The sequence below is a fragment of the Echinops telfairi genome, unplaced genomic scaffold, assembly GCF_000313985.2.
Source record: "Echinops telfairi isolate 266 unplaced genomic scaffold, ASM31398v2 ScPeMD7_70;HRSCAF=299, whole genome shotgun sequence".
Classification (NCBI taxonomy): domain Eukaryota; kingdom Metazoa; phylum Chordata; class Mammalia; order Afrosoricida; family Tenrecidae; genus Echinops; species Echinops telfairi.
Genome location: NW_022103968.1, coordinates 957420 through 968038, shown reverse-complemented (window position 1 = coordinate 968038; position 10619 = coordinate 957420). Strand labels below are relative to the sequence as shown.

General features: G+C 60.5%; 1 protein-coding gene across 2 annotated transcripts in view; it reads right to left on the bottom strand.

The window, feature by feature from the left end:
- The window catches only part of STK32C (serine/threonine kinase 32C), an 11636-nt gene extending 2877 nt beyond the window's left edge, over positions 1-8759 (bottom strand). Inside the window, exons 1-9 of one of the 2 annotated variants that reach the window (XM_045291651.1) lie at positions 8707-8759; positions 3669-3820; positions 2020-2193; positions 1863-1900; positions 1674-1763; positions 1329-1432; positions 732-848; positions 232-357; positions 17-148 (exon numbers count right to left, since the gene is read on the bottom strand). In XM_045291651.1, the coding sequence (XP_045147586.1) occupies positions 17-148; positions 232-357; positions 732-848; positions 1329-1432; positions 1674-1763; positions 1863-1900; positions 2020-2193; positions 3669-3787 (900 nt within the window). In that variant the 5' untranslated portion in view covers positions 3788-3820; positions 8707-8759. Of the gene's footprint in view, positions 1-16; positions 149-231; positions 358-731; positions 849-1328; positions 1433-1673; positions 1764-1862; positions 1901-2019; positions 2194-3668; positions 3821-4475; positions 5267-8706 lie in introns of those variants that run through there. The other variant, XM_045291652.1, reaches the window with a different exon arrangement.
- Between the last annotated feature and the right edge of the window lie 1860 nt (positions 8760-10619).

Sequence of the window (10619 nt, the reverse complement as noted above, 5' to 3'; positions counted from 1 at the left end):
CCCCGCCCCCACTCACAGACTGGGAGCTGTCCCTGCTGTTGTCCCGGGACTTGTTCTTGGCCAGGCGCTTCTTCTTCTTGTGCAGGGGCCTCGACTCCAGGATCATCTCCTCCAGCTCAAAGGTAGGGTCGCAGTGCAGGCGGCCTTTCTGTGGGGACAGCTCTGAGCAGCTGGGCTGACCCCCCCCCCCAGGTGCCCTCAACCCCGCTGGGCAGGGAGGGGCCCACTCACATTAGGCACAAAGCCAGGTTCCACCTTCTTCTGACTCAGGTCCTCCCAGGGCACGCAGGCCAGCGCGGGGGCTGCCTGCATGTCCCGCAGGCTGGAGATACGGTGCTCAGGGTTCACGGTCAGCAGCTGCAGTGAGGCCATCGGCCAGGGGTCATGCAGCCAAAGCAGCCCGGTCAGCAGTGACCGGGCCCAGCCAGCTCAGCCTGAGAGGGTCTGGCCACAGCCCGGTTGGGAGGATGGCCCCAGGAGGCTGGCTGCAGGGACACTTGCCACGGGGAGGTGGTGCCCTGACACACGGTTCTCGCCCGCTCACCTCTGACTCAGAGTAAAGGATGCTGGTCCAGGCCCTGAGCACAGTGGTGGGGGTGGGGGACCCTGAGGGCACTGGTGCTGGGCAACACGTGTGACCCCCACTCCCTAGGGTCCTGGGAACTGAGGCTTCCCTCCTAAACCCTGGAGCTGAGTGGGCTGCAGGGCCTCACACCGGGGTGCTGACCCACCTTCCTCAGCAGGGCCACCGTGTCCCTGGACCAGGTCGGCGCGTACTGGACGCTCACTGTGCTGAAGAGCTGCACCAGGGCCTCCACGGCGTTGCTCGAGTGGATGTCGTAAGGCCTCTGTGGGCAGGAGGCGGTTAGAAACCCCATGGCACTCAGAGCAGAGCTGGGAAGCACACCCGACCCCCACTCCCAGCTCCCAAACATACACAAGCAAGTGCAAGTTGAGTGTGATCAGGGGACAGCACAGAGGCAGAGCCTGCCCCTGGCCCCTCCCCCAGCACCACACCAGGCCAGGCAGCGAGAGCTGACCATCACTCTGCTCTCCTACCAGGGTTCCAGGGGTCAGCCTGGAGCACAGAGGAGAGGCCTGCCTTTCTGGGTCCCAGGGCCTCTGGGTGCTGGGTGTGTGGAACCCAAGACCCCCTGGGGGCAGGGAGGACAGCACAGTCCCAGGGATCTCCAGGAAGTTCCAAGAAAATGTCCCACCCCCACCTCCCGGCACTGGGAGAGCTATGCCTCATTTGTTTGCCAGAACCCAGGACCCCTGGTCAGCAGCAGTCACCCCTGGGCATAGGCATCCTGCTGTCAGCTCCATACCCATCCTCGAAGCAGCTCATATGCCATCACCCCCACTGACCACCAGTCCACCTCGAAGGAGTAGCCAGTCCCACCGCTGACGAAGGACTGGAAGATCTCGGGAGCTGTCAGCAGAAAGAGAAAGGCACTGATCAGGGAGCCTGCAGACCTGGCTGCGCCCAGCACTCCTGCCCTTAGCCCTCCCAGGGGCAGAGCATGGACACTGCACAGGCCAGCCAGGCCCAGGAGTGTGGGTTCGCCACTGAGCAGCACACAGCTCTCCCGACGTCCCCAGCTTGTTCTGGGAGGCCTGGACCAGGACGCCTGCACAGTGAGGTGGATGTTGTCAGAGCAGCGGGTACCTACCCATGTAGGGCTTGGTGCCAGCCAGTGCCGTTGCCCTCTCCCCATCCTTGATGATGGTGGCGATGTTGAAGTCTGTCAGATGTGCATGTCCTGTAGGGGGAGGGGTGGCTGGACAGCGGGCCCCGAAACCAGAGTGTCCCTGTGGGCAGGGCACACACCATCCCTATCACCCTCCCCTTCACCGCTCACCTTGCTCATCCAGGAGAATATTGTCAGGTTTGACATCTCTGCACGAAGAGAGAGGGAGGGAGTGTCCTCAAACCACCGCTCCCCATCTGGGCCCCACCAGCACAACCTGGGTGGTCCAAGGCCCGTGCCCCGCCCACCCCACCCCAGGTGCGCACACCTGTGGATGATGTGCTGGCTGCACAGATAGTCCAGGGCCAGGGCCAGCTCACAGACGTAGAGCCGCACTGTGGCCTCGGAGAACTGGACCTTCTGCTGCAGGTGGTGGCGCAGGTCCCCGCCCGGCAGCAGATCCACCACCATGAACATGTCCTCCTCGTCCTGGAAGGAGTACCTGTGGCCCAAGGGGGTGGCGGGGACAGTGACGTAGGGAACGGGCGGTGACAATGGAGATGAGGAGGAAGAGGAGGGCGTTGGGGATCACAGGGATTAAGGGGTGATGACTGGTCAGGAGGATGGTGTTAATGGTGTTAGGGATGAGGATAAGGAGAGGTGATGGTGGGGTGGGGTGGTAACGAGAGTGGAGGTTATGGGGACGATGACAGTGTGAACGACGAGGGTGAGCGTGGCGATGATAACAGTGGTCCTAGGGATGGGGATGACGGTGGTGGGGTGATGAGGAAGACGAGGAGGGCTGGTGTGGATGATGATGACATCATGATAGGAACGATGATAATGGTGATGAGGTCATGGTCATGGGGTGAAAACGATCATGGGAATGATGGTGACAGATGACAGTGATGGGGAGGAAGATAGCAGTGGTCATGGGAGTGAAGAACACGGTGGCATCATGATGACGACGAGATGATGGTAATAATGGGGATGGGGATGGGTGATGATGGCGATGATGACAGATGATGATGCTGACGAAGATGATGATGATGGCAGAGATGATGATGATGATGATGATGATGGTGATGATGATGATGATGATGATGGTGATGATGATGATGATGTTGATGATGATGATGATGATGATGATGGCAGAGATGATGATGGTGATGATGATGATGATGATGGCAGAGATGATGATGATGATGGCAGAGATGATGATGATGATGATGATGGTGATGATGATGATGATGATGTTGATGATGATGATGATGATGATGATGATGGCAGAGATGATGATGATGATGATGATGATGATGACAGAGATGATGATGGCAGAGATGATGATGATGATGATGGTGATGATGATGACAGAGATGATGTTGATGTGACAGATGATGGAGAGGTGATAATGACGGGGAGGATGATGGTGGTAATGGGGATGCGGATGGGGGTGATGGTGATGATGATGGCAGAGATGATGATGATGATGATGATGATGGTGATGGTGATGGTGATGATGATGACAGATGATGTTAACAGAGATGATGATAATGATCGGGAAGATGATGGTGGTAATGGGGATGCGGATGGGGGTGATGGTGGTGAAAACGGTAGGGATGATGGGGATGGGGTGATAATAGGTAATGGAATGATGGTTATAATGAGGATGGTGGTGGGTTGGTCTTTGCATCCATCTTAAGAAGCACATTCAGAATCAGGCCCCTCATGTCTCTTCTCCTGATTGTGGTGCCAGAAGTTTCACGGGCCACATGCTTCTCTGTGGGAAAGCCCTGGGCTTCCTACAGGTCCAGGCGAGGAGTTGCATTAAGCTAAGCTTGCCCATGGGCCTGGAACCCAGTGGACCTGGGGCATGGGAAGGTGAGGGTATGGCAGAGTCAAGAGGGCGGGACGAGGACGTGGTGCAGGGGTCACTAGGGAGGGCACTCCTGGGCAGCCTCGGGCAGGCGAACACACCAGAGGTTGACCAGGAAGGTGTGCTCAATCTCCTGAAGGATCTCCAGCTCCCGGAACACGTTTCGGACCTCATCACGCTCAATGCACTGCTGCTTGTTCATGTACTTCATGGCGTACATCTTCTCCGTGTCCCGCTTCTGCACGATGCACACCTGCAGCACACACACGGAACATACGCCAGGCTGCAGTCTGGGTGCCACCACCCTGCCCCCCCGTGAACAAGCCCCTTTCACTGAACTTGCAGGACATGGAAGAGCACTGGTGTTTCAGATGCCGGTAGGGCCACCCAGGTGAGCAGGTGTCAGCGGAGCTTCTGGACCAAACCGACTACGAAGGACTCTACAGTCCACTGCAAAAGAAGCAGTCACTGGAAAGCTTGTGAAACAACTTGAGCGCAGAAAACAGACCAACGGACCGGACCAACGGAGCAGCTGCATTGTGGGGAGGTGGGGGGGCTGCTTCCTGTGAGCATGGGGTCAGATAGGGACAGACACTGCAGACCTGGCCTGACCCCAGCAGCTGAGACCACACATACAGTGAGCCAAATCCACGCCCCTCACAGCTCTCCCCTGGCCACTGGGCTGCCCCTCCTAGTAGAGGGTGGGGGGAGGGGCTCCACAGTGACCCCACCTACTCCCAGCCAGGCTCCAATGTGATTTCTCAGACGAAAAGAAACTTCCATGCACACCCAGTGCCCAGCTGCCGGGAGCGAGGCCAGGCTGGTCACCCACTGTTAGCCTAGCTGCATGCCAGTCCCCTCCCCCACAACTCCACACTGTGTACCCTCAACAAGGGGTGCTCTCTCACCTGGGTGATCCCTTGGGGTCATCTGGGCCAGGACTCATGAGTCAGAGGACACCAGGCACTGGTCTCCCTGACCCACAGCCCGGTGGCTGCTGTGATGATTGTCCAATCCTGGGACCTGAGAGCAGCCAGGGTCTAAATGGGCCCCCAGGCTTGGGTGCTGGCTTCCCAGTGTCTCAGGGTGGCTCCATCCGAGGCCCAGGGTGTGAGGCTGTGTCCTGGCCACTTCCGCTCCCTCAGCCCTGGGCCCTGTCGCTTCTGCCTCCTCTCTCCCGTTTACAAGGGCCTATGGTTACATTGGGTCCCTGGACGGTCCAGGAGAGCACCCCTAATTTACGGGCAGCTGATAGCAACCTGGACTCCCCTCAGCTTGTGAGTGTGCGAGGTGGTCAGTGTGTGAAGTGTCTAAGGTGGGAGCCACCTGCTGGGAGGTGTGTGAGACTCAGCTGGTGTCCTCTGGAAACAGCACTTCAGCCACAGTGGGGTCATGCCCTGGGAGACTGCTGGAGGGACAGGCGGGCCATCGTCCACGTGGAGTGCCAGAGCCTCAGAGCCTCTCGGGCTGTGACAAGTGGCCCTTGGCCCTGGGGCAGAGCCAGGGAGAAGGCTCTGAGGGCAGTGTGGTGGCAGTCACATGGCCCCAAGTGGGGGCAGCTGTCTTCTGGGGACTGATGCTCAGGTCTTGGTGGCTGGGCAGTGCGATGCTCAGGACCGTCCCTCCATGGTGCCCTGGAGACCAGCTCCTGCTTGCTGGGTGTCCCCCTCCATGGTCCAAACCCCACAGCACCCCACCAGCCTGGACCCCAGGGGCATGTGGGCTCAGCAGGCCAGCCGGGCCCAAATACCCTCCCCAAGTCCCCGATCACTTTGCCGTCCTCAGCTGGGCCCAGAGACTGCCACCCAGGACCCTCTCTGGCCCCGATAGGCAGCGGAGCAGGCTGCATCCTGGCCACATGGACCCACAGGGCCACGTAAGCCAACACATACCAGCCTGGGCAGGGGTGGGACTTGGCGGGGGTGGTGCTATTTTAACACAAAAGCAAACAAGGTATTTATAGCCCAGGACACTGACACGCAACAGTTTTTCAGAGAATACTTATGGCTGCAAGGAGATTTGGGTTGAAAGGCAGGCACCTTGATACACCCCCTCCAGGCTGCCCTGCCTTAGTTCCACCCCCCCACCCCCACCCCCCTGACAGGGGCACCTCTTGGACAGAGGTGAGCCACCTTAGCCAGAGGTCAGGAGGCAGCTGTAGGACCCAGAGAGCCTCCCTCAACCCAGGTCTTAGATCACAGGTCAAAGGCAGGACCCCCGCTGCCCCCAGGACATGACTCCAGGGTCACCTGCCTGAGGGGCTGTCAGAACAGCTGCAGGCATACCGAGAGGCTTTCCACCTTCCAACCCCTCCTGGAGAGCCCCCTCCTCCTGGAGAGCATGTCCTTGACCCCCAGGGTTCAGGACCAACAGCGTGATCCAGGAGAAGAGAAGCCATCTGACCTGGCGGCACTCCCCACGGGTAACCCCCAGGGGCTAGGTGTGGGCAAGGGTGCACTCCTCGCTCGGGGGCGCAGGGATACCCTAAGCACAGCGAAGTCCAGAGGCAGCGGGGCCAGGGCAGGGGGACCTCTACAGAAGTAAAACGCATCTTCCTGCCAAAGGTGCCACAAAGATGCCAATTTGCAGCTTTAAGAGAAAAGTTGACCCTCAGGGAGGCGCAGTGCCCACTCGACTCGACCTCCGGGAGGGAGCCCAGTGCCAGGCAGGAGAGCAGAGGACAGCTGTGCTGGAGAGTGTGACCGCCAAGCTCTCGGAGGGCGTCCTGGGCTTTCACAGGCTTCCAGAGGCCCGGCCCAGAAGGCACCTCCAACATGGGGAGTGCGACTGGTAACAGCCTGTCCCCCACAGATGGGAGGGCACACGGGTGGCCAGCGGCTCCTACGGGGGTTGCTGGTGGCCTGGCCAGCTTCGCTGAGCAAGGAGGTGCATGTCACTGGCAGTGGTCCCGTCACTGGGCCCCTCCTGGTGGGTCACAAAGTGGCACCGTCCCCACGAGGGGCGGCTGAGGCTGGCAGCACTCTCCACCCCATGCTCCCAGTCTCGAGGGTCTGAAGACCACGTGAGGGACCCCAAGCCACTTGAGGGACCACAGACTACTCGACCAACAGCAGACACGCAGCCTCCAGATAGACAGGGCTGTGGGAGGGGCCTTGAGGCAGGAGGTGGTCCCAGAGGCCCGAGGGGACCACCCAACGCTTCTGCGCTCTCGGAAGCCTTGTACGGACCGGGACCGCTGAGGGGCACAGTCCACTCGAGGGCAGTGGGTTCCCACTTGGGGCTTTGACTATGGTCTGTAGTCCGAGCATCATAGCCAGTCCCTGCGCTGGGCTTTTAGGTCCTGCGGCTCAGAAGGTGCTGGGCAGCAGGGTCCAGCTGTGCTGGGGAGGCTGGGAAAGGCTTCCATCAACCCCAACGCCACTGCATAAACTCACCTCAACCCCCCCCACCCCCAAGGAATCTGTTTCCTCATCTCCAGGAAAGAGGAGAGGCTGCTCCCCACCCTGGGTGCTCAGCACCTGCTGTGGTTCTGTGACCAGGACCCCTGGGGGCTGGTCTTGGTCCTCAACCTGCCTCTACTTCAAAGCAGCCTCCGGCACCCTCCCAGCCCTGACCTTCGGGAAAGGTGGCTCAGCTGACCACAGTGTGGGTGCCACCTGGGAACCGCTGACAGCCTGGCAGGGGCCTTCCTGGGCCTCCTAGGGAGGGGCCTCTGTGACCTCTGCTTTCTTCCAGGGAGGGGCAGGAGCAGGGTGGCCGTGGTTGCTGGGAGGGACACTGCTCTAAAAGGTTGAAGTAGGAAACAGGACATCCCTAACACGTTGGGGGATGGCTTCTTCACTCAGTGTCCAGCCCGACTGGCCTCTGCCCAGTCTGGAACACAGGGCATCTCACCGATGCCACCTGGCCCAGCCTAGGGCCCTAGCTGGAGCCCCACCCCCACCCCCGCCTCTGCCATGGCTCAGCAAGCCCCCGCCCCTTATCAGCTGCTGGGCTCCTCAGAACCAGCCCTTATCTCCTTGGGCCAGGGGTTTCCCACCCAGTAGCATCCCTCTCTCTAGGGACCCCATATCCAGCAGCACCCCTCTTTCCAGGAACCCCCTATCCAGTGACACCTCTTTTCCAGGGACTCCCCACCCAGCAACACCCCTCTTTCCAGGAACCTCACACCCAACAGCACCAAGTGGAGACAGGGCAGCCTCTGGGCAGTGACAATACAGGGCCAGCTCCATGGTGGACAAAGTGCCAGCCAGAGGCTGTGTGGAGCCCTGAGAGCTGAGCTCCAAGGGCAGCTCTGTCCTCTGTGACACTGACTAGCAGTGTGGACCCAGGGCCCTAAAGGGCAGCAGCAGACCCAGGAGCGCCAGCAGCAGGCCTTCCCATGACTCTGTGCCCGCCCCCAGCACAGGTCCCCGGAGCCCAGACCCCCCTCCACAGACACTGGGGACAGTTGTACCCACTCAGAGCCGGCTCCCTTAGAGCTGCCAGGCGGGGCCAGGCTTGCTCGCTGAACCCTCTTCTGGGACACAATGGCTCTGCTCTCAGCTGCCACCGGAAGTAGACCCAGCCAAGAGAGAACACAGGGGAAGGGGACCTGGCTCTGGTCCCCAAGGCCTGGGGGAGGTGGGGGGGTGGGGGAGGGGATGTGGAGGACGTATGCAGATGGCCTCTGCACCAGGCCGGGCCATCTGCCCATCCTCACTGAGCACCCTCGGAATCACAGGGACTCTCGCATCGACTGCCACCGCTGGACAATGCTCAGGGACTTTCCTACAGCCCCTGGGGGGGCATGGGGGCCATCCTAAAGCGGGGAGGCGGGGTATCAGGCCACAGAGAGGGCACAGGGTGCCAGTCTCACCACCCTTGACTCCGAGCCACCTTCCGCTCAGGCCTAGCGTGCTGGGAGGGGAAGCACGTGAGGGAGCACCCAGGTGTGTTGTCTCCGTGTTAAGGGGCTCATAAAGAATGAGGGTGCTGGCCTGGAAACAGCTTCAGCAGGCAGCACTCAGCTGTCCCCTCTGTGCCCCCCACCCCCGGCATTGATGCCTGCTCAAAGGAAGTACAGTCACGACCCCACCCACAGGCAGGTGGGCCAGCTTCCTGGGAACCAGGTCGACCCAGCCCCCACACACCTTCCTGAACCACCCCTGCTGGCTCAGCCCCCAGGCTCCACCTTACCTTGCCGAAGCTGCCCTTCCCGATGGCTCGCAGGATCTGGAAGTGGTCGAAGTTCACTGCAGAGCAAACAGGGTTCCGGTGAGGGCCCCGCCTCAAGCAGCCCCTCTGAGTAAGGCCTCAGTCCCTCCGCCAAGCAGAACACCCCTGCTCCCGTCCCCACCCCCCAGCTGCCTCCCACACTTTAGAAGGCTGCTGAGGATCCGGCCGTGGGGACAGGGGCTTTGCGATGTCCTCAGTCAGGCTGTGTGACATCCCACTGTTGGAGCGGGGCTCTCCCCCGTGCTGCAGTCCTCAAAGCAGAGATGCTGACCCACACTGGGGCGACCCCAGAGAGTCAACATCAGAATCTGAGCCACCAGGAGCTGCAGACCATGCGGGACCCCCAAGTCTTGAGACACGGCCTCTCAACAGCATGGGCCCAGACCTCTGCCCCAGAGTTGGGAGGGGGTGCATTTCTGCTTACAGCCAGCCCAGGGCACACACAGACGCATGTCGCAGCAGGCAGGACCTGACCCAGCGGGGAAAGCTGACTCTGGACGACAATCTCTTCCCAGGTGAAGACAGGCTAACCAGCCCCAGACCACAGACTGGCCACTTCTGTGCAGACTGAAGAGGCCCTGGCCTGGTGGAACCACTCAGCAAAGCCTGTCCCTCCACCTGCCTGAGCCACTAGAGGTTCTCCATGGCCGGGGATCCAGGCCGAGCCCACACAGGCCTTCATGCACTAACAGTGGAGCAGAGGGCGGGGCATGGGCCAGGAGGCAGTGACTCAGAGGCCAGCCTTGGCCCCCACACTGGAACCAATGACTCTGAGCTGCCGACACCTCTGCCTATTCTGCTATGTGACTGGAACCGGGGGATAAACCCCAGTAACGCTAACTCTCCTAAAGGCCTGCATCCCCCAAGACCAGCCACCCTGCACCCACGTCCACGCCAGCCCACTCTGGAAAGAACAGCTGGCCTGTGGGCATGTAACCCGAGATGCCATCCCACTGCTGAGAGTGCCCAATGCCAGGCTGTGTCCTTTAGTCCAGCTCCCCAGACAAGACACCAGCCTCTACCAGAACTCAGCCAAATCCATCTGCCTTGCCCAGCCGCTGTCCCAAGCCCTGGCTTCATCCAGCAAATGGGAATGCCTATCCTAGGCCCACTGTCCTCATACACCTGAGTGCACCCTGGACGCCACGGTCCACAGCATTACCATATGTCCACTCAGTTACGTGCTCGCCCACCCCTCCCCAGGGCACAGGGAAGCAGAGGCCCCAGCAAGACGGCCAGTGAAGCTGGAACTCTCGAAGCTCAGAGGCCTTTGCAGAGGACGAGCCCAAGCAGCCCGCATCGAGACCACCTGGGCTGAGTGCGCCAGGCCCACGAGGACTCGGACTCTGGTCAGTGCAGTAAACCGGGGTGTGCTCATCCTCTATGAGTCACTGCTGTACACACGTGCACACCCAAGTCTGTGCCCTTCTGTACACACATGCACACCCTGGGTGCCAGGGCACAGGGACAGACAGAGAGAGCCACGTGGGTGACTGGTGTCTTAGATGAGGGAGAAAGGGGCGGGGTGTGACTAGGCTCACTGCCGGGGACCCGTGATGATCTATTATGCCCTCATTGGTACGCCCAGACGTCAGCTTCAGAAAGCTCTGCCCAGTGAGCTTGTCAGAAACTGTAACGTCCCCTGTAGGTCGCCAGTCCCCTCTGGAGGCTCTAAGAAGCCCTCTCCCACCTGCACCCCCCTGCATGGATGAAGCCCCTTTTCAGCCTGGCTGTCGCTCTCCTGGCACAGCTGAGGTCTTTCCAATGTCCTCACCCATATTGTCGTCTTCGCACTTCAAGTAGATCCTCCACCCTTCAGCCTGCAGGGTCAAGTCCCACCATGCTCTCCCCTTGCCAAGGACAGAGTAGGAGTC